The sequence below is a fragment of the Biomphalaria glabrata genome, chromosome 1, assembly GCF_947242115.1.
Source record: "Biomphalaria glabrata chromosome 1, xgBioGlab47.1, whole genome shotgun sequence".
NCBI classification, from domain to species: Eukaryota; Metazoa; Mollusca; class Gastropoda; family Planorbidae; genus Biomphalaria; species Biomphalaria glabrata.
Window position 1 is genome coordinate 22,131,696 of NC_074711.1, and position 24,537 is coordinate 22,156,232.

Below are 24,537 nucleotides of genomic sequence, written 5' to 3' on the forward strand. Positions count from 1 at the left end.
TAGGATTTTTACTTTCGGGATCTTAAGCTGAGTCCACCCAGCTCTAATGGGTACCTGAAATTAATTGGGGAAAAGTAAAGGCGGTTGGTGGTTGAGCTGGCCACATGACCGTCTGTAGTTGTCTTCTCCTGCTTGTATAGCCAACCTAATTGGCGTTTCTTCCATTGCTCCCACTAGTAACCTATTTTGAATACTATGGAATATCCAATGTCTATAATGCGCAAAGTTTTCGTATTTGCTCGAACGGTCTAGAACAGAATTGACCTTGATATTGCTTTCTGTGACTTTGTATTTACCTTTCAATACCCGTACAATGAAATCTCATTGCTTTGTTTTGTATTGTTTTTTTTTTAATGTAGGCCTATAATAAATGCATACCTCACCTCTCTCTTTTATTGTTTCTGTCAAAAAATAGAAAAGAAATATCGCTTATAGGCAGGTTACTTTTATCTATAGCCTAACAACACGGCGTGTTTTGGAAGCCTTGGCCACTAGATAACCTGTACTTTAACAATTAAGGCCATTCACGTGTTATAGTAATCGACTTTGTGGGCAACCCTTGTGAGCAATTTGAGAATCACATTTCATATTAAAAATGTAAAAGAAAATGGATGTTTTGTGAAAACCGTATTTTAATATAATCTAAGTTCGATGAGTTTGAAGAGGAGGGAAAAGGACCTCTGTTGTCTGTCTGTCTGTCTGTTGATATTGTGGAAGATATTGACTTGGTAAGGGAGATTCTTTCTGGGAAGCTATTGAGGCCTTATTTCATACGTCCTGTCATTTAAGTCTCTCATTCAGTATTTAGTAGTACCGCTGGGAGGGTGTAGACTGTCACGAAACACAATACAGCTAGTTCTCTGGTGGTATAGGCTAGACAAAGATATGCCTAATGAGCAAGCTAAATGACATCTAATTAACTATTTGTGCATCTCTCTTTCAACCAGTTCCGTGAAATGAATATAAAAGGTGGCTACGTGTGGACATCTCCAAGCGTAATACATAGAAGTTGCGTCCATTGCTATGCATTACGTATTCTCAAATTATAGTCTATCATAGCCCCAGTAGTGGACTTACTGGTTCAAAGTTCAATCTAAACAAGAAAATATTTTTAAAAAATACTTTTTAAAAAAATCTTATATTATGTATACTTCTGTTAACTAGTTTGGATCAGTCATGTAATTAAATTTGTAATAGATCTAGATCAGTGTTTCACAAACTTTTGACTTATGCGTACCCCTTCTAGAATGTTTGTAACCCCTCGCCCCCCCTCGCTTTGTAAGTGTAATGCATAGAAGTTTCGTCACTAGCATATGTATTACGTAGCCCTAAGAAACTATTTTAAAAAAATACTTTTTAAAAAAAAAGCTCATATTAAGTATACTTCTATTAATTAGTTTAGATCAGTCATGTAATTAAATTTGCAATAGATCTAGAGTTCTAGACTAACAATAAAAAAGAATAAAAAATAGGGGGACGACTTGAATTCGAACTCATGGCTCAAGCCTTCTCAAGCGAACACGGTAACCACTCTGCTGGTGGAGAGCTTATAGTTATAGAGCTTATATGGACAATAGTTTTCTATTGATTCTATAGTCTTGACCTATTTCGCAGGTTTGCGCTAAGGTTCAGACGACGACATATAAAGGGGACTAATTCAGCTTATACCACCACTTCAGTCAATTACAATTTCTTTCCCTTGTTCGAGATACCAAACAAAATAATTTATTACGAATAGTTAATTGAATAATTATTGTTGTTGTTTTTAAAATTGGTTCTTGTGTTGTCGGGTGAAAGAAATAATTGTGAAAAATTTCAGCTTGATCCGAGATTGGGTGTGGGAGAAATCACGTGTACAAACTTTTGACCAGACAGACAGAGTGAGTTGATAGACGCTTTGTAAACAGATGTGTATTTCGTCAACAAAATCGCAATGACTTATCTGCTGGAACCGGCTCGCAGTCCTTGAACTTGAGGGATTCAGTTTTATTTGGTACCACCCGCATGTCACTACCTTAATGTATCCTTGAGTTGTAGTACTATAGAAATACATAGCGTCTCTTCCTAGTGAACCAGCTAATCTGGCGCCAAACAAAGCATTTAATCAATTCAAACTCACATTGTCCTAATCCAGGAAGCTATGTTTACTGTCAAAAGCTTAGTATCTGCAAGATTCATTCACTGATATAATGTGCCAATAAACTAAAAAAATGCAAACAGGGAAAAAGAAACTATTTTTAAAGAGGTGCACTGTCTTAGGAAACCAGGAAATATTGAGTTCAAATTATACTCTGTATGTGGAATACATTGAGAAACGATCTCGTGAAGTCCTACATTATGTATCCATGTTGCTGCTGTCTGATTTATTGGAATATCTACTCTTAGTGTTTATCAAATTGCCAAAATTGAGACAAATACAGGAGCACTAATAACTTTTGTTTTCTAAATAATTTTTTGAGACAATATTAGATTCCAGGACAGCCTCCATAGAGCGATATCCGCTATCCAAGATGGTCAAATGGCGCTTCGGAGTGTCCTCAAGATGGTCAAATGGCGCTTCAGTGTCCTCAAGATGGTCAAATGGCGCTTCGGAGTATCTTCAAGATGGTCAAATGGCGCCTCGGAGTGTCCTCAAGATGGTCAAATGGCGCTTTGGAGTGTCCTCAAGATGGTCAAATGGCACTTCGGAGTGTCCTCAAGATGGTCAAATGGCATTAACCAAGGGTCTGAGGGCTTAAGACGTTTCAATCTTCATTTCTATAACAATGTCTGACACTTCTAAAAACAATGTCTGACACTTTTAAAACAATGTCTGACACTTTTAAAACAATGTCTGACACTTTTAAAACAATGTCTGACACTTCTAAAAACAATGTCTGACACTTTTAAAACAATGTCTGACACTTTTAAAACAATGTTCGACATTTTTAAAACAGTGTCTTGACACTTCTAAAAGAATTCCGACACTTCTAAAACAGTGTCTGACACTTCTAAAACAATGTCCGACACTTCTAAAAACAATGCCTGACACTTCTAAAACATTGTGATGGTATTTGATGTCGGGGATGATTCAATATCTTTCAACAAAAATACCCTCTTGACAAAGTAAAAGAGTAAACAGAAACTATTTTATTCTTTAAACATTTGAAAGAACAAACTTTTGTTTAAAAATAGGATTACTATCAGTGCTGCATGGCGCATTTGTTCATAAATTATTGAGCGTCCATTTCACACATCTAACATTAGGCTTCATTAGCTTATTTAAACCGTTTTTTTTTTAGGAATAAACTATAATACCTTGTCAATATTAAATCAGAAGGAGAAAATAAACGATCCTGTTGAGTCTATCGATTTGTTACACCGTCTCCATGACTACTTAGTTCCGTGTTGTTTTTATTTTTGTTACAAATACTAACCTGTATGACACATAAACAAATCTTGTCTTTCATTGAAAATCTATTTGTCTGCGATTTATTTTTTTGTATCACTAATACATGACTAACCTAACGCTAATATACAGAAGGGAGAGCATTCAACAACCCTTACTGGAGTTGAATGACCTTCTCCAAAACTTTTTTAATGTGGCACTAGGAAAAAAAAAGTCAATATATAAATAAGTAGTATGAATTATCCTCGCTAGAGTTTGCTTTCAACCCCCTTTTTTATTAAGTAGATAAATAATTAGGCCTAAAATGTGTTGCAAGCCGAAAATATTTTGAAAGCTTAAAGAGCAGTCATAAATACCAATTGCACATTTTATAAAACAATGATGGGATATACAAAAGTCATACAATATGTAGCAATCTGATAACATTTCAGTAATGCAAAGCAATCTTACACTATAATTTACAGTCACCATGTTAGCAGCAGCACACTGCAAGCAACGATAGGACAGCCCAGTTCTAGACTTTCATGTCGGGGCTTGTTAGCATTTGTTTCTATCACTTTTTTTGTTGCGTTACTTTTGTTACTGTTTTGAGTTGTCGCTGTCACTTCACTATCACGTGGGTAGTAATAAGAGGGTAGCAATAAAAGGGTAGCAATAATTCTGACTAGTTGAAGAAATAAAAATAAACTGCTCGTCAATAATTAGACCAGACCAGTGATACTCAGCATACGAGCCGCGGGCTACATCCGCCCTGTCATTGTAGGGCTACAACTGTCCTAACATTGTAGGGCTACATCTGTCCTAACATTGGCCTCTCGAAACGTCTGCAGAGATCGGTTCCATAGGACGACATGTGTGTGTGTTTATGCGTCCATGACACGCGTATCGAACATGTTTATTTATTCAAGACAGAATAGTGTTGGGCACTTCAAAATGTTCTTACTACAGTGTAGATATGCTAATCTGTCAGATTATCTTCAACGATAGCTGGTGGTGGCGTCGTAATAGCGGGCCCCTTGCTAACCTTGACAACATAACGGAGTTTTAAAAACAACCCACCTGTTTTCTATTGATCATTATCTTAAAAGACATTTGAAATTCTCCATTCTTTGTCTTCCTGGTTCACCGTTCGGTTCAGGAGTTCTAAACTCTTTTATCATGCATCATTGAACACTGATTTTAGATGTGTCAGAGTAATGACTGTAAGTGTATGGTACCATCACCATCATAGAACGACTCAATGATATAACTAGCATATTAGTCAATTCAAAGGACGGTGTTGTTGTTGTTTTTTTTTTTGTTGTTATTTATGTTACCACATCGCCTAGAGCCTACAGGTCCTACATCATGTTTGTTAACAGTGCTCTATCAATTAAATTAGTGTTGTTATTATTATTATTATGTTAGAAACGAACGAGTATTCATTCTCTGGCTCTGCCAGGGTCGAGTTTCGTTAAAGGGGAATAAAATTTATCGTAGTCCTTTTATCAGTTTCCACTGAGGAATTTTCTGGTGATGTAGCAGGTCTGCAGCAGTACCGCCCACTTACAGGCAACGAGAATGTTCCTAGGAATGTTAAGGGCCTTGAAGGTATCTTTGAGGTCAGATGCTGTTATCTCCTCGGTTGATATAATGATGGGGTATATTGTTATTTTACTATTTAGCTACCCGTATTTGAAAACAACGATGAAACTGACGGAAGAATACTTCTTAGGTGGACAGAATATTGCACAAATCTAAATACCAATTCGAGATCAATCCCATCTACAGTATAATCAATAAAACACCTAGGGACGACTTAGTCTTGGCAAGCAGCATGGAGCCCATATCGTACCATCACAACTTTTAAAATACGTTGACTCACATATAACAAAATGATTTAGGACAATATGCCAGAAAATTGTGGACATAAGCTCTTCTCCAGCAGAGTGGTTACCGTGTTGGCTTGAGAAGGCTGAGAAGGCTTTAGCCCACGAGTTCGAATTATCTTATGATACAGACGTTACTTCCAAAAAAGAAGATGATTACATCCTACGCGTCATGCATTTAGTCATGCATATTAACCAATGACCTAAATTCTGCCAAGTCACTGGTTTTCCTGGCTAGCTCAGGCAACCCATTCCATGCTCTAATAGCACTAGGGAAGAAAGAGCACTTGTACAAATTTGTCCTAGCCTATGGAACGAGTAATGTGCCTTTATCTTTGTGTCTTTCTGAGTATCTTAAATTTTTATTTTTGTATTTGAAGATTATGGTTCAGTGTTTTATGTATAATTGCTACTTTACTTTTAAGTCTTCTAATCTGAAGGCTTTCTAAATTTAGTAGTTTTACTAAAGGTGTGTTATGAATCTCATTGCTCAATTTTGTGCCTGTTCCAGTTTCTTAATGTTTTCTTGAGTTGAGGGGGTCCCAAACAGATAGATATTCTATTATTGGCCTAACCAAGATAAATAACATTTTAGTCTTATGTTCTTATTTGATTTATAGAATTTTTTTTTAATAAACCCTAATGCTTTGTTTGATTTCTTTAAAATAGTTTCATCAATATGGGGATTCCATGACAGTTTTTCATTTATTAAAACACCTAGGTATTTTGCGTTTTTAGTCTGTGGTACTGGTTTACCATGAATACGATAAGTGGAATTAATTTGTTTAATTTTTTTTTTGTTACTCTTAACAACTGACATTTTTCTGGGTGGAAAGACATGCTCCAATTTGATTCCCATTTTTGTAATTCATCTAATTCTCTTTGTAAAATTTCTGTATCTTGTGTTGTTTTTATTGTTCTATATATTATGCAATCGTCTGCGAATAATCTGACTTTTGTTCCTGAACTAATGCAATTTGGTAAATCATTTATGTAAATTAAAAATAGTAGTGGACTTAAGAATGTTCCTTGAGTTACCCCTGAGTTTACTGTTATTGGTGTTAATTTAGAGCCATTTATTATTACAGTTTGTTCTATCCATTCCCTATCAGAAAATCTTTAATCCACTGATGCTATGGACCATCAATGTCAAAATATTTTAATTTTTTAAGCAAACTATGGTGGTGAACTTTCTCAAAAGCCTTGGAAAAATCTAATAAGGTAGCATCTATTTGCTCACTATCATCTATCTAAACCTTTTTGAAAAATCATCAATTAGTCCTATTAGTTGTGTTTCACATGATCTATATTTCCTTTCGTTTACCTTATTTTTAAATAAATACTTTTAAAAGCGATCACCCAGATACCCCGTTCTTTCTCCCCCACCACTTACCAACTGGTGATTGGATCATAGTGTATTGAGATAGCTATAAGCATGAAATTGCACTAAACAAAAATAATTGGTAAAAATATTTCTAATCGCAAAGATTTATTGTTTTTAGTCTTAATCAGGGGTGAGCAAATTACGACCCGAGGGCCACATAAGGCTCGCCGGAGTCTTTTATGCGGCCCGCGGACACCTAAAGAAATCAGGTATGCCCACAGGTTATACATATAAAAATTCAAATATATTAAAAAAATAAATATTTCTAAATATCTATATAAATTTTTGAAAGTTCTGAATCTGATTCTTATCACTTATGAGGAGAGGCTAAAGAAACATTGTCTCTACATGTCTTCTAAAAAGTTTAAAACTAAACAAAGATTATTCTTATTGGAAATATTTCAAAACAGTCCAAGACACAAACTCAGACCAGAATTTATTCAATGTTATAAAGAACTGTGTTGAAAGTGTTGGGTTGGCTTGGAACAAGATGACAAGTGTAACAACTGACAGAGCCCGTGCTTTGACTGTGTCACAATCTTCAATGGTGTTTGATGTCACAATCTAAGATGGTGTCAGATATCACGTTCAATCTTGATTGTGGATGTCAGATGTCAAGATCTATGAAGATGCTATGATGGATGTCACGTTGTAGATTATCTTGATCTGTATCACACCATCAATGATCGTGATTGCCGAGGATCTTGAAATCTTCTTTTAACAAGATGATCGTATAGAAGTAGCTAGATCTAGTTGATGATACGATCATTCAGAATGTTGCCAGTTGATAAGAGGATCATCTAGATCTAGGAGTTACTATTTGACAATAAGATCTAAGTACGTTCTATATTCAATAAAGAAACTTCTCTTCGTCTAAAAACAATTAGGCCTACTTTAATTCAGAACTTGAAAAAGCTATTCACAAATAATTACAATGGTTAAATGTACTTGAATAGAATATCTGATCTACACAATAATATAACTGAGTTCTAAAACATAAGGTACATGTTCTCTACTTCATGTTCCATACAAGAATGGCGGGATCTACACGCTTCCCCGGGCTCTAGAGCGTCATCACGTGATCAACAACCTTACCCTGCTAGACCAACCAATAAATGCAGCCCAATGTACAACAATTAACTTTCGAAACCAATGATATTCATTTTGAAACTGAAAGTAATTACATGCTTGGTTTTTTTCCCGAGCTAGGTCAAGTTCTGCCGGCAAGCTAACATAGACTGTTACCATTTATGGATATAGTGTACGTGACAGACTGAGAAAAAATAGAACAATATCCCAACCATAAAATTTAAAACGCGAAAGTTTGCGCAAAGCTGCATTGAATAGGCTCCTATCAAACATATCATAGGGCAAAATTGTTTTTGAGAAGAGTATGGAATCTCAAGGAAGAAACTGTTCTTTGAAAGACTTGACTATGATTAATATTTGTAATGAAGAGTGAAACACAGACTTCACTTTTTCCATCGGGAATATTGCAGTGGGTTGTTTCCACATGGAATGTATAGGCAAATTAAATCTTTTCAAACAAAGCTATCCCATTTCTCTAGGCATAGCAATTGGAACCAGGTTTAGTCATTTTCCTTTGTTGAAAGGTGAAACTATTTCTAGTGAAATGGCTTAAAAGTACAAGACTTATTTGGATTCGAAATAAAATTTTAAGACGTCAAGAGCTTGAAATCAGTTTTCAACACCCTCAGCTCCCCATTTGGTGCAGAAGTTGATTCAGCTCCAGAGGACATACCTACAAACAAATTACGACCAGGATGGCTGCCTTGTCGTGCGGTTTGCGCGCTGGACTGTCGTTTGGATTTATCGATGGTCCCGGGTTCAAACCCTGCCCGCTCCCATCCCCCGTCGTTCTGCTTGAGGTTTGAACTAGGAAGTAAACTATCTTCAACTCTGAAGAAACATCCGAAACATGTAAAGCATTTTACAAACATTTTTACGACCTAAAAGAGAAGTTCCAGTCAGTTCTTCCGCGGGAGTTTTTTGGGTGCCAGAATCTGTAGTTTCACCTTTAAACAAAACTTTGCTGCTAAACTTTCATATTATTTGGGTCCACATACATCGCTAAACAAGTATTTTTTTCTTGTTTGAAAATAAACAAGTGTAATCACTTGTCGATTCTGACTGTAATTTGAATGCAGTCACGAGGATAACAACTAGTAAGCTAGCTCCACAGTTCCGGAACATTCTGCATTAGTGTAAACAGTTAAATACTTCACATTAATTACACCTGTACATTTGTGGTGAAATGTTGTGATGTAACATTACTATAGCAAAATAACAAAAAATATTCGTAAAATTAGTTTTAGAAATAGCTCTTGTTGTAATTCCTCAATTGGGAGTGTAAAAAAATGAAATGTAACTGTATAAAACAGTATAAATGTGAATTAAAAGATATTATACACAGTAAGCTAGCTATTTTTCTGATTTGTAATTACATATTTCATACACATATATGCGGCCCCCCATTCCCCAATTTTTTTAATGCGGCCCTCGATGGAAAAAGGTTGCCCACCCCTGGTCTAGATCAATTACAAATTTAATTACATGACTGATCCAAACTAATTGATACACTTAATATATGCTTTGTTTGTTGTTTTTTTAAAATAATTTTTGTATTAGCTTGTTTTTTACATTTACACCACCTTTTTTTGAAAATCAAAGCACCTTGTCAGTTCGTGGAATCTATTCTAGACAATTCTCCCCTCTTCTCTACTGCTGGTCAGACTTCGCGACACCCCACTCGGCTTCGTGACACCCTCTTCCCTTTCTGTTTTAGTTAAAAAGATAAGCCTTGGTATGAAGGAGAAGGTAGTGATACTCCGTTGACCAGGTTCAGTGCGGTACAGCGTGGATTACCTGTCGGTACGGGATTTGTTTTATTTCTGTGACTTAAATTAGGCCTTTGTAGTGGTTCTTAGACTGTGGTAAGTATCGCTTCCCTTGTTCAGTGAAATATCTATCTATCTATCTATCTATCTATCTATCTATCTATCTATCTATCTATCTATCTATCTATCTATCTATCTATCTATCTGTCTGTCTGTCTGTCTGTCTGCATGTCTGCCTATTAGTCTATCTATCTATAATATTTATATACACACACACAAACAAAAATCTATTTACATACAAATATGTGTGTGTTTTGTTTCATTGTTGTGCCTGCTTGTATGTTTGTCAGCGACTGCAGTATCAGATGTTAACAGCCTCTCAAATCTCAATAGAATAGTTTTGTTCGCTACAAAAGTCATAAAGTCCTTATCAGTTGTTTATTTTTTAAATTCATTATAAAACTAAAAAATATGTTAAGGGGAGGAAGGTAACAAACACAATAATTACATTAACACTAATCGTGTAACAAATCAGTGTTGAATCGTTAAGCCAATGTCACGTGGTTTAACACATTAATCTTTGTGTAGACCTCATTGTTCTTGTTGAGGGTTGCGATAAGACCTCGTCACGCTAGCTGAGACCCTATAGGGGCCTAAACAATTCACAGGCTCTGGGAGTCCGGGGGGGGGGGGGAGAACTATTAAAAGCAACTAATCAATACAATCGATCGCAATGTCATGAATGTCGCGATGTTTGTAACTTTATCGTCAATGGCTGATGATAAAAAATCGACTCTTTCTAGGAAGTATTGACTTTTGTTTTTCTATGTAGATGGAACATATCTCACGAGCTAGTTCTTTGAGTGAGTTCTTGGAAAGTACGAGTTCGAATCACTGAAGGAGAAAACGTTTTTTTTTTCATCATTTAATGTGTCAACGGTGCTGGGTAGAGGCTTAACCGTAATTTTCTCCCCGATACTCAGGGGCGGACTGGATGTCAATATCGGCCCTGGCATTACCATACCATCCGGCCCACAAATGGATTGCCCTACGACGTACATCTTTTGTGACCAGATACTTTTAGAGGCTATAGGAACTCTCAATGTGTACACAATCAATTGTAACAGTTGCAAGATGATTTCGTTTGAATAGAATACTTTATGTCTTTATTACATGAGTTTGAAACGATTTGATATATTAAAAGAGTGATGCATAATACTTGAAAATGGAGCAACGTGAAAGTTCTTGCAATACATTAATTTATCAAGGATAAAAAGTTCCCTCATCAACAAACTTTATCAACAGCATTAAGCATGAAGCCTCATCAACAAACTTTATCAACAGCATTAAACATGAAGCCTCAACAACAAACTTTATCAACAGCATTAAACATGAGGCCTCATCAACAAACTTTATCAACAGCATTAAACTGAAGCCTCATCAACAAACTTTATCAACAGCATTAAACATGAAGCCTCATCAACAAACTTTATCAACAGCATTAAACATGAAGCCTCATCAACAAACTTTATCAACAGCCTTAAATATGAAGCCTCATCAACAAACTTTATCAACAGCATTAAACTGAAGCCTCATCAACAAACTTTATCAACAGCATTAAACATGAAGCCTCATCAACAAACTTTATCAACAGCATTAAACATGAAGCCTCATCTATAAACTTTATCAACAGCATTATGCATAAAGCCTCATCAACAAGCATTAAACATGAAGCCTCATCAACAAACTTTATCAACAGCATTAAACATGAAGCCTCATCAACAAACTTTTTCACTTGCGTACCGACTGAAAGGCCAAGCTGATGATTACAAAACACGCCTCTGTCAATGAATTGTACTTATTTTCTTATCCCACACACCTTTATCCCTAAAGGTGTAAAATTCGTAGTGGCGAAATCTTGGGATCTTTCGACGAACCAACCCAATAACAGTATGCATGTTTGACAGGACAAGCTATGTTTGGGTCATTTTTGGTAACATTAGATCTAAAGAGTAGGCTACTGTATACCAGTAGCGGCCTTAGGGGATGGCAAGTGGGACAACCGATATATATAGTCTACCCTTACAGCGCAGGGCACCGCATTTGACATTCGCCGAGGGGCCCTGCGTACTGCTAAGGTCGCCTCTGCTGTATACAATAATACCTTCTTTAAAAACGGAAATTCGTTACTAATTTTTAAGCTCAGCGTCTCGATATAGATTCACCCGAGCTTGTTCAAACTAACTTCTACAGGACTATACAAAATATAAACCTTATGTTGTTTGTTCAAATCGTTAAGTATTTATAGAGGATTGTAAATCACCAGCAGCATGATATATTAGTTTTGTTATCCCGGGCTTATTGCCCTGCCTCATCGTGGCGCCCGGGTGGTCGTGAGAGGGGACGACTAGGCCAAATGGGTAGCAAAACAAGGCTCCCGCGGGAATGTCTTAGAGAGTACGAGAGTATTCTCTTTGCACTGTGCGGTGATGTAAAAGAGCCCCCGCACCGATCTGTCAACGTCCAGGCGCCGTCCCTCATGGGGCTGTTACATAAATAGCGTGCCCCGCACGGTTAGCTTGGTATAGTATATGAACCCGCCGCCCATTTCAGGCTGGTGAAAGGGAGCTTTGTTGGCTTTCTTATCTTATCTTATATAATACAGACGTTACTTCAAAAAAGAAGATGATTACGTCCTACGCGTCATGCTGGCCTTAGTGTTCCAAGTGCAACGCACAACACTACTAGACAATTTCAGATGGTATATGTTTTAGATCTCGGTTATTCCATTATTATGATAGTATGTGTTTAGTATTACACAGTAAAGTCTGTAAAAGAATGCCAATAACATTTACAGTACTTATTGTCGTTCAAAGTTACCCATTCGGCGACCCCACCGGCCCATAAGGGTACTGGCCCTCCGGGCATATGCTGGTTGCCCATATTACCAGTCTGCCCCTTTCGATACTTTCTCCTTCAACACGTCCACAAAAGAAACTCAACTAAAGGCCCCTGATCATACGTAACTGGTGCAACTACAAACAATTATGGAATGTTTTTTTTTTACACTCAGACAAATATCTGTATGTATACATAGAAGACAAAACAGATTTACCCCCCCCCTTTTTTTTCTCAGTTTGACAAGCAATGATTGAATGATATTAAGTCTAGCCGCAGTCTCTACTCGGCTCATGGTATACGCAGGCTTTAAAACTTAGTTGTTGTTTTTAACAGTTCAAAATCCATCACACAGATTTTCTGTTTAGCGCTTACTTCTAGCTCTAGATGCTTACTTCTAGCTCTAGCTGCTTACTTCTAGCTCTAGCTGCTTACTTCTAGCTCTAGCGCTTACTTCTAGCTCTAGCAAATGGCTGCCTGGTCGTGTAGCATGAGCTCTGGGCTGTCACTTCGATGGTTTCCGGGTTCGAAGAGCCGTTCTGGGGAGAGGTTTGGGCTTCAATTTTGAAGAAACATGTCAAACTCACCCAGACTGCAAGGAGCCTTAATGGAACTCCCTCAATTCGTAATAATGGAGACCATCATTGTCATTTTGCAAGTGGCTGCGATACTATAAAATCCGTAGGCCTATGTTATTGTGATGATGTGAAGCAACCAAAGTGTGAGAGGGATAAGAGTTTAAAATAAATATAAAGAAGTTCTATGCATTAGAGTGCTCTGTGTGTGAGTGTGTTTCATCAGTGCGTGTGTGTGTGTAAATGAAAGAAGGAGGCTGAGTCCTTGCAATGTTTCGTTAATTTCGTTGAACCGGTTGTCGTCTGCTGTGGCTGCAAATCTAGTTTTAACTATTTTGTTTTAAAATAGCATTTCGGACCTTCATACTAATTTTTAAATAGACAAAAAAAATAATTGTTGCATTTCGTCTGCTTCAGATTTATTCATGGACAAGTGTCAGAGGTCACAGAGTAAAAACAAAATGTGATATTATCTCAACCTATCTCTCACACTGACTAGTCTACAATTCAACACAATGTTCTCCAAACATCTGCCTTTATTTCTATGTCTCGTGGTGGCACTGGTCAGTGCTCAAGACGTAACAAAATTAGATCCAGAAACTCTTATTGAGGGTGACAACACAGCTGACAAGGACAGCAATGTCACGTACACAAAGTACAATGGCAACCAAAACTACAAGGCAGGATCAGGATCGGATGTTGGCTCTTTGGGACCTTTTTACGATTTAGCTCGAAGTATCATTGGTACTTCCTTTCCTGGTGACTTTCCAATAGGTGAGTTCTAGATCTAGTGTAATGTTTGGCACTACTGGTACATAAGACAAATGGATTAGGATTTCGTGATATAGTAAGTTCCCCTTTCAGACCTTGCTATAGGGCAGGTAATGTAAAAGTCATCTGTTTCTGTGGCGCACGGTTTTACGAGAATGTCATGTGGCCATCACAACGACCAACCGCCTTTACTTTTCCCTAAATAGGCCTAACGTCAGGTACCCCTTACAGCTGGGTGGACCCAGGCGTCCTAAAGATACCGAAATTAAAAATCCCAGTCTTCACCAGGATCTGAACCTGGGAATCCCCACTTTGGAAGCCTACCACTTTATCACTCAGCCACCGCGCCTCCGTTTCCCGATTAGGAGAGAACAAATTGTAATTATAAACGGCTTCAAATCAACACCTATAACCTCAAAATTCATTGAAGTGGGATTTTAAACTCAAAACCTCCTTTGGCTGCTCTGGGGCAAGTGATGGTGTAACATTAAAATCTCACCTAAAATAAAATAAAAAGTAAGCAAATAATCAGTCATGAAATCCCCCGGGGAGGGTAATTTCATTTTTAAGGGGGGGGGAGGTTGAACCCCCAACCGATCCCCCTTCCCAGCTACGCCCAAGTATAAAACTATAAAAACTATAGAAGATGCTGAAAATGTTGAAAAGAGAGATAATTACATAAATGGGAATCAAATTGGAGCATGTCCTTCCAATGCCAAATTGTCAAGAGTAACAATAAAACTAAAACAAAAACTAGGCTACTTATTTTATTCAATGCAGGTCATAACCATTGCGGGGCCCTATGCGAAACCGATTGAGAGGAGCCCAGTTTAGGTAAGGATACGGATAATAAGTGAAAATTAAGATAAATTCGTCTTTGCATTTTATTCATTCTTTACTAAGTCCAAAATCTCGATCAAATTATGTTTACCTTATGAGCCTTGCGTGTAACGAAGTCTTACAGTTTATATTCAAACTTCCGTTTCCTACATAGATCACGCTCAATAGCAAGAATTATCAAATGTTTCAATCTATTTTCGAGATTTGTTGACTTCAAGTAATTCTTCATTAGGCGTGAGAAGCTTCTTTCCCTAGATGCCACTGTTGCGGGTATTGAATAATGCCGTTTCTTTTACCGTGCGTAGGACTGGCGTTTTCCATATTGAATGAATCACAAAATGACACTTTGTCTATATTTCAGGAGATTTTTATGAGTTTTCAAAAGATTTTATGAGTTTTCAAAAGAGTTCAATAATTTCAGGATATTTCCTGGAATTTGTGGATATTTTGCAAATTTAGTAGATTTCCGGGAAATGTGTTTTAAGTTATAAATAGTTTAATGATCTACACCTAGGGCTAGAATTAGCTCGGGGCCTATGAAAGTATGGGGCCCACTGCGGTTGCATAGGTAGCAGTGGCCTTAGGCCGGCCCTGATTTTATTCATGATAAAATTTTCGGACTAAAAACACAAAATAATCAGCTGTTATTGTACTGTTTCTACAAAGAGAAAAACTAGTGTAAACTAATAAACACAACAGTGAGCAAAGAGAAAGAGTAGACAGTAGGCTTCCTGACTAGCTGCCTTCACAAAACAGAAGTTCTTGTCAAATCTTTCCTTGTACAGTTCTTATGGTTGAAATATACAACTCTATCGCTTCTAGTTGTCTACATTGGCACAATGACGCAGGTCTACTATTGTTAATTTTTGTAGTTTAAAAATCCTGGATTTCAACTGTAGGTTTTGCCATCGTTGGTCTTAATCATAATGATGAACGACTTAGGTGACAAATGTTGTTGTTTTTTTCACGACAATCGCTTTCTGACAAGTTTCTCTGTTGCGAATTCTCAATTTCACTCCGACTGTGTAATCTCTTGAAAAACTTTCATGAGCATCGTATTTCACTTTCTCATCAGTCTCGTTCATTCCGTAATGGCTGCACATTCTCATCAGACTCATGTACCGATGATTTCAACAGATTAGTATCAATTGTTCATCAGTAGATGTAATGGTAAATATGTTAGTCTTCTTTATTGGAGTATTTCTGTTGTCAAGCATAGCGAGATATGGAAGTTGGTAATAGTAGATATTATACCGCTCACGCCCGATCAGGTTCTTTCGATGGTCCAAAAGTAGCCTATAGGTTCATAAACCTGCACCCAAAACCTGTACCATCGCAAATTGTTATTGTCATGTTGTATTTTTTAGTTTTCGTGATTTTAAATATTGTTGCTATGAATAGGTCGCCATTTTGGAATTTCTGGACGTTTCCCACTCTTGTAAGATTTGTTAAATATCTTCTTGACGATACCAACATACACCTCACTTTGACCTTTTGATTAATAGTATCAGGGGCTTGTGGTAATTATGAAAAATGAAAATCCATTCAATAGCAAACTGCCTGTACTTGTAACTGTTGAATCATGAATGGCATATTGACGCTCACTGTAATGCGATTGTCTAGAAAAAAAATCACCCCAGTGCCCTGATTACATGTTCCACTGTTTTAATCTACAGTCGCTTAATTTCAGGGTATTTAGAAAAATAGTCAACTACTAGCAAGTAGTAATTGTTCCGCATTGAAATGAATCAATCGCAAACTTTTGCATTCTTTCTTTAATATTATAATGAATCTAAGAGAGGCAACTAAACGAGTGATCAATATAAGATGAATGATGTTTATTAAGGTGATAACAGACGTGAGAATATGACAATAAACAAAATGTTCGCCTTGATTATCACGTCCTCTAGCTCTGGCCTGCGGGGTTCACTGTCGCCGCCTCATTCTACACGTTCTACAGGTTTCACTAATTATAAAAAGTAACAACAACAAAATAAAGCAAATGAAGATACTAGATTAGTAGATAAGATTTACATAGAGTTAGAGTATAGAAAAATAGAGGTATGTTATTCTTAATAAAGTAATTACACACACTAAAAACGCATGATATATTAATTATTAGGTATTTTAAATGACAAGCTTCCTTATCTTATCTTATATAATACAGACGTTACTTCAAAAAAGAAGATGATTACGTCCTACGCGTCATGCATTTAGTCATGCATATTAACCAATGACTTAAATTCTGCCAAGTCACTGGTTTTACTGGCTAGCTCAGGCAACCCATTCCATGCTCTAATAGCACTAGGGAAGAAGGAGTATTTGTACAAATTTGTCCTAGCATATGGGACGAGGAATGTGCCTTTATCTTTGTGTCTTTCAGAGTATTTTATTAAATTTTGTTTTTGTATTTGAAGATTATGGTTCAGTGTTTTATGTATTATTGCTACTTTACTTTTGAGCCTTCTGTCCTGAAGGCTTTCTAAATTTAGTGATTTTACTAAAGGTGTTACTCTAGTCAAATGTGAATATTCGTTTGTTATGAATCGCACTGCTCTATTTTGTGTCTGTTCTAGTTTCTTAATGTTTTCTTGAGTTGAGGGGTCCCAAACAGAGGATGCATATTCTATTATTGGCCTAACCAAGGTTAAATAACATTTTAGTTTTATGTTCTTATTTGATTTATAGAAATTTCTTTTAATAAATCCTAATGCTTTGTTTGATTTTTTTGTAGTTTCATCAATATGTGGATTCCATGACAGTTTTTCATTTATTATAACACCTAGGTATTTTGCGTTTTTAGTCTGTGTTACTGGTTTGCCATGAATAAGATAAGTGGAATTAATTTGTTTTAGTTTTTTTGTTACTCTTAACAACTGACATTTTTCTGGGTGGAAAGACATGCTCCAATTTGATTCCCATTTCTGTAATTCATCTAATTCTCTTTGTAAAATATCTGTGTCTTGTGTTGTTTTTATTGTTTTATATATTATGCAATCGTCTGCAAATAATCTGACTTTTGTTCCTGAACTAATGCAATTTGGTAAATCATTTATGTAAATTAAAAATAGTAGTGGACCCAAGACTGTTCCTTGAGGTACACCTGAGTTTACTGTTATCGGTGTTGATTTAGAGCCATTTATTATTACAGTTTGTTCTCTCCCTATCAGAAAGTCTTTAATCCACTGATGCAGTGGACCATTAATGCCGAAATATTTTAATTTTTTAAGCAAACTATGGTGGTGAACTTTGTCAAAAGCCTTAGAAAAATCTAGTAAGATAGCATCTATTTGTTCACTATTATCTAAACCTTTTGAAAAATCATCAATTAGTCCTATTAGTTGTGTTTCACATGATCTATATTTCCTAAAGCCATGTTGGTATGGTGTGAGGACATTATGTTTGTCTAAGTGGTTTATGATGTTGCTACATATTATGTGTTCTAGGATTTTACATGTGATGCTGGTAAGTGATACTGGTCTGTAGTTTCCTGGGTCAGATTTTTCTCCTTTTTTAAATAGGGGGGTGACATTAGCTTCTTTCCAGTCCTTTGGTACTCTGCCCTGGTTAAGTGAAGCCTGAAAGAGTATTTTGAACACTGGGGCTAGCTCATTACTTAGTTCTTTGAGTAATCTAGCTGGAATACCATCAGATCCAGAAGCTTTATTTGGTTTGGTGTTGGCTAATAGTTTTTGAATTCCATTTTCTTATACTACTATATCTTCTATGTTGTCTACTTGGTTCAAATTCAGTAATATGTCTTTGTCTCCTGGGGCTGAGAATGCTGATGCAAAGTATTTGTTTAGAATGTTTGCTTTAGTTTCATTATCATTATGTATTATGTTATGTTCATCTTTCATAGGTTTTTGTTGTTATCTTTAGATATTACATTGTTTATGTATTCACTCTGCAGCTGTCTGCTTACTTTTTGGGTTAAGTGTTTAATTTTTATATACTTTTTGTAAACTCTTTCTGCATTAGTTTCTTTAAATTTTCTATATAGGTTTTCCTTCTGTTTACAAAGCTTCTTTAGTCTATTATTAAACCAGCATTTATTTATTTTGTTTGATGTGTATTTAGTTGGTATATGGTTTTCTATAATGCTTTTAAGATGGTTTTTAATGAAATTCCAGAGGTCATCGACTGGTTGGTTAATGTCTTTTTCTAATAAGAATGTTTGTTTCCATGGGATTTTCATATGGACCAAATTATTACAAAATCAAACAAATCATTTAGGTTTATCTAAAGAAATTTATACAAATTAAACAAGAACATAAAACTAATTATTTAACTTTGGCTGAGCCAACTCCCAAAAATAAAGAAACTATAAATATAGAGCCGTGAAATTTATAACAAATTTATATTCACATTTGATTAAGAGTAACGCCATTTGTAATATCACTAAATTTAGAGATGATGCAGAATAGAAGAATATAAAGCAAAGTAGCAATTATATATTTATAAAACACTGAACCATAATTTACAATTACATAAACAATACCTAATAGAATACTCAGTAAGAAACAAAGATAGAGACACACTACTATTCCTTATGCTAGGACAAACTTGTGTAAGTGCTCCTTCTTCCTTTATGCTATTAGAGCATGGAATGGGTTGCCTGAATCACCCAGAAAAAACAATACCTTGGCTGACTTTAAGTCCCTAATTCAAATGTTTGACTAGATTGACACATGGATATATGTAGGACATAAAAGTCTTCTCTTTTGAAGTAACCTCTGTAATTATAAGATGAGATAAAATGGTGTATTACATTTTAATTTGACTCTTTGCTACATATGTGTATTACCAAATACAATTATTGTCCTTTATATTTATAATTAATTACACAGACATAATTAGCTCCAGTAAAAATGTTCTTTTTATCCTACAGATTTGGCCAAAGAACTAAAATCATCGTTCAGCATCATTGGAGACAGATGGCAAGATGTAAGTTTATCTAAATATAAAAATGTATGTACTAGATGAGCATATCTCATTTATATTATTCATATTTTCACAGTTATAACCTGCACCATTTAATAAAAATCTTCATTGAGACTGCTTTGAGACAGTCTTAAGTCAACAGTCTCTTAGCCAGAGGGTTTCCTGGGGCACAACAAAAAGCTTTTGATCAGTTTTCTTCCTTATTTCCATTTTATGCCATTTAAAGGGTCTCCATCAGTTTAAAGTCCATGTATTCCATGTAAAGACAAAATAAATGACTCAATGGATATCACCACTGGGTGAGATTCTAAAAAAGAAAGAGGAAAGACAAGAATCAGTCAACGGAAAAATTGTAATGTCTCCAACTGTCCAAGTTATTAAAAAATATGAATTACTGATGACTTTTTATCTCTGATTGCAGATATTAAAATCCTACATAGGTTATGCCATTGCCATAGCTGTAGGCATTGTCTTCATTGTTCTCTGCCCTATCATTGGAATGTGCTTTTGCTGCTGTCGATGCTGTGGTCGATGTGGTGGGGCTCGTGTGATCAATGAACCAAAAGAAGCCGGATTTGAGGATGTGATTGGTCGAAGAGTGTCGATCATTGTTTTGAGTGTCATTACCGTGATGGCTATGTAAGTAGTTCTAAGAGCTATTATCTTGATTAAAAAGTAAATAGTTCAAGCGTTCAAAGTGTCATTATCTTGATGACAAAGTAAATAATTCAATGTGTCATAACTGTGATGGACATGCAACTTAAATTGTGTTGACCATGTTTACTGGTTAACATATTTTTGATGAGAAATGTTAATATTAATTTAAGTGACCTGCTTTTAATAAAGATCTGAATGAATGAATCCACTACTTCATCTTTGAGTTTAAATAGATGAAAATGCGTGAGTGCGAAGAGATATAAAAGAAAAAGACTAAGAAAGTAAGAGAAACAAATAGAAGAAAAGACAAAGAAAGTGAGAGAGAAACCAATAGAGGAAATGATACAGTAACAGACAGAAACTGAGCCAGACAATAATACTATAAAAAATATGTTTTGATTTGGATTTTATAATAAGTTCATTATTGCTAATCTTCAATTAGTTTTAATGCACTAATGCTTAACTCTGTTTCCTTCAAATATTTTACAGAACTGGGAGTGCATTGATGTTTGCTACAAATGAGCAGTTGTCTAAATCTTTTCAAAACATCAAAGACAAAGATCTTGACACCCTTGATGACATCACTGTTTACTTTGATTCAACTATTAATGTAAGTATTATTGTCATCAGTGGACCTATGAACTGGTCTCAAAATGTAGAAAGATCACCAAGATATGATTAAAGGGGACTTATTAAATTAATAAAATTAAATCTTTTGGTCACTCATCTTACTCAGTAGGAATAAAATAGGTTTCTTGTGAATAATTGTATGTTCTGGAAGCCTTATTACAAAGTAGCATACTTTAAACCTATTAATAACTCTTATTGACATCATTACTCAGTTTCAAACATTATTGTTCTCTTTGCCAGCAAACCAACATCCTTGTAAATGACAATTTCAACTTTACATTAAAAGTATTATTCCGTGATCTAGACAGTAAGTAATAAAATATTCTGCTTCATACATCTTTATGGATAGAGTTAATAAATCATTAAATAGTGTCACTTTGGCAAGCAAATCCTCCAAGTCATGTACATAATTTTGTGTTTCAATAAAAGCTACTGGAAATCTAGTTAACCTTAAACCTTTTTGGGTTCTTGTTTTAATTTTTTGTTTTCATTCTCTAGATATTGGATACTTACTTGGCCAGCCAATCAAAGACGATGTAATTAAAAAATCTGGTTTGCAGTATGTTTACAATGGTATAGACGACATGGATTCAGGTAATCTTAATTGAACTGTAATGAAGCATTTCCCCCTTTTTTTTTTTAACTTATATATTAAGTCTCTCTGTCTGTCTGATAAAAATCTTGTACATGTTATTTCTCCAACTTTCTTTTCTCTGATTAAGTTTAAACTTTCCCCAATTATTTCTGGTTGATGACAACCAATGAATCAATCAAAAAATTAATTAGTCATAATTATTTAAGTTTGTTTTTTATGAAAATCAGCAGCAGGTGACCAATAAAACACAGATCTATGCATTCCGACTAACAATCTAAAAGTTTTTAACTAGCAATAGACTAATAAAACCTTCTTTGTTTATATGTACTTCAATAACTTAGTGGCAAAACATGTCGGCCTTCCTTCATGAAGGCTGGAGTTGGAAATCAGACTTGAGCAACTTTTCTTTTTAGCTACACATCATTTCTTTAAAAATAAAATAAATAGCATACTCTTGTTCCTAATGATGTAATGTTGTCTTGTCAAATTAATGAGCTATAATGCAATAAGCAGCTCATTATGTATCACTTTATTACTTGAATGAGATGCAGGCTCCAAGAAGACACAGGAACATGGCTTCCTGATTGTGTGGTATCCTAGGCACTCTAGACTGGCATCTTGATGGTCACAAGTTTGAAATGTGCCTGCCATCATCCCACACCATCCTGCAGTAGACTTGGGACAGAATGTAATTGTTTTTAATTCTGAAGGAACATCTAAAATAAACAAAAGCTATGCAAAATGATCTATTGAATTTTAATTATCTTGAACAGAATTTTAATATTATCTTGAACACTATAAATAATCCAAACAATAACTAGTTGCTCTAAAGACAAGGATTCAAATTAATAATTTTGTATAGAAAGACTGCTTGTATTTACATTTAGATTACAATTAACTGACTGATTTTTCTCGCAACCCTTCTGTTTGTTCTGTAACCTCAGCACTTTTTTTTTTTTGGGTTGGGGGGGGGGGGTGAGGTGAGCTTAATAATAAAGTGAGAAAATTATTTACTTGGTAAAATTGCACCTCAGTCACAAGGGGAAAAGATTAAACAATCAAAAGAGAGAGATATTTTTTTTATCAAGTTTTGCCTGGTTAAAACATCAGAATAGATTTTTAATATGTTTATAAAATTTGCAGCATATTAATTACATTTCTACTTTTTTAAACAATTTCTTTGACAGATGCCAACAAATTGAATACTAGTTTGACAGTTTTGGTTCAAGAAAAAATTTTTCTATTCCAACTAATGCCAATTTTTGACACATTCATCGCTGATTTACAGAATACCATTGATGTTGCTATTTCAAAAGATTCTAACATAACAACCATGTGCCCTAACCATCAACTCAACAAATCTTTTGACACAAATGAGGTAGGCTTTCTACCATTCTTATTTTAAAAAGAAAATTGTTAAATAAAAAAAGGTTTTAAAAGTTTAAGATGTTGTGAATTAATCTATTAAAATGTGCATCTATAAGTTAAATTTCTACATCATTTACCCAATTTACTGAAGCACAGCACAAGCTAAGCTATATTTCAGAAGGATCAATCACATGCTAGTTTTTTTACAATTTATAAATATTGATTCTGCATTTCTTGTGGGAGATTTTTTGGTTATATTTATATTTTTGTGTGTGTTGACCCCTTAAGTATGTTTATTGCACAGCTTGCTGGATAGCTGCATTGTTGTGTGGTATGCACTTCTGACAGTCATCACTATGGTTTCCAATTCAAACCTAGCCAGATTTAATCTCTTGCACTAATATTCTTCATTTCTGAAGTCCAAAGTTTATTTCTAAAAAATACTTCCCATATGATAGATATTTAGGAAGTAGACAATCAGTACAACTTGTTAGCCTATCATAGTTGGGACCCTTTTCCTTTCGCATTAATATTTCTCTCTCATACAAAAACACACTTTTTAAATCCCTAATGACCACTGGGAGTAGCCTAATCTCTTTTTCTTAGACTTGTGCAGACAGTAGAAATCTTTACTTAAAAATGTAAAAAAAAATGTGTTAAAAGATGACTGACTTTAAATGCACATTAGATTAGCTTAAGTGCTAAGCAGCCTTTAGACAATATACTTGTAACATTTAGTGCATTTTAAAAATTTCCATTGACTTTCTTTACATTTAAAATATATCCACTTTTAACAACTTAAAATTCACTGCATAATTTTAAAGGTTTAGAACAGGCTAGTCACATATGACCTACAATTTATTTATTGTTCAGTCAACTCAGACAGCTCAAAAACTTTTGTCTAATTATTTTTTTAAATTGTATTTTCACTTTACCGCAGCTACCAAATGAATTCAACAAATCTGTGGTTCTTGCTGTCTTTGTACAGTCTGGGGTAAAATCATTAACACAACAAGTAAGTACTGCATTACTCAACCCCACTTTTTAAGTGGTATATTTTTCATATAAATGGTTATAAATTCATGTTGGTATATGATAATTTAAATTGTAAGTTAATTTGATGATTATTTAATTTCTCATTATTTCTGATACTTATGCTTATAAATTTGTTTTTAAAGATTTTTGTGATAAACTCACTTAACAATTGTTTTTTCTTGTTTCCAATAAGCCAAATTGTCTATATGGATGTTATATTAGTTTTATTGTTTTTGAACACATTACTGTTTGAACTATTTGAAAAATCTAACAGTTTAATACACATATAGCTGAACCATTTATTTGTCACTGGCCTACTCTCCTCCTTTAGAAAGAGTTTGAAAAAAAAGATATGTCCACACCCTTTATAGCTAGTTAGGGTGATTCGAGCTATAAGCATTATTTAAAAATCACCCACACACATTTTAAAATTAAAATTCTTTTTTTTTATGACTGAAAACAATTACCACTATATATTATGAGATCTAATGTAGTTTTATGCCTAATACCTTTATATTTTAAATCTAAAAGACAATTAATAGTCAATAAACCCTTTTAAAAACAAAATATGCTAAATTATAAAATATATTTTACTTCTCAGTCTAGACATGATCTTAATACTATCCCAGAACGCATTCAAAATGAAACAGCCAAGGAAAGGGAAGGTAAATCAATAAGAAAATTTAAAAATCAGCATCAATATGTTTCATTGTTGAATCTTGTTGA

The 24,537-nt window shown here is 34.9% G+C and overlaps 1 protein-coding gene across 1 annotated transcript in view; it reads left to right on the forward strand.

Annotated features, from left to right (window-relative positions):
- The window catches only part of LOC106080077 (prominin-1-like), a 59,285-nt gene that overhangs the window by 15,271 nt on the left and 19,477 nt on the right, over positions 1 to 24,537 (forward strand). Inside the window, exons 3-11 of the mRNA XM_056028514.1 lie at positions 13,389 to 13,745; positions 19,474 to 19,529; positions 19,948 to 20,165; positions 20,673 to 20,793; positions 21,054 to 21,120; positions 21,312 to 21,407; positions 22,596 to 22,786; positions 23,717 to 23,791; positions 24,413 to 24,476. Coding sequence (XP_055884489.1) covers positions 13,487 to 13,745; positions 19,474 to 19,529; positions 19,948 to 20,165; positions 20,673 to 20,793; positions 21,054 to 21,120; positions 21,312 to 21,407; positions 22,596 to 22,786; positions 23,717 to 23,791; positions 24,413 to 24,476 — 1,147 coding nt within the window. The 5' untranslated portion in view covers positions 13,389 to 13,486. The remainder of the gene's footprint in view (positions 1 to 13,388; positions 13,746 to 19,473; positions 19,530 to 19,947; positions 20,166 to 20,672; positions 20,794 to 21,053; positions 21,121 to 21,311; positions 21,408 to 22,595; positions 22,787 to 23,716; positions 23,792 to 24,412; positions 24,477 to 24,537) is intronic.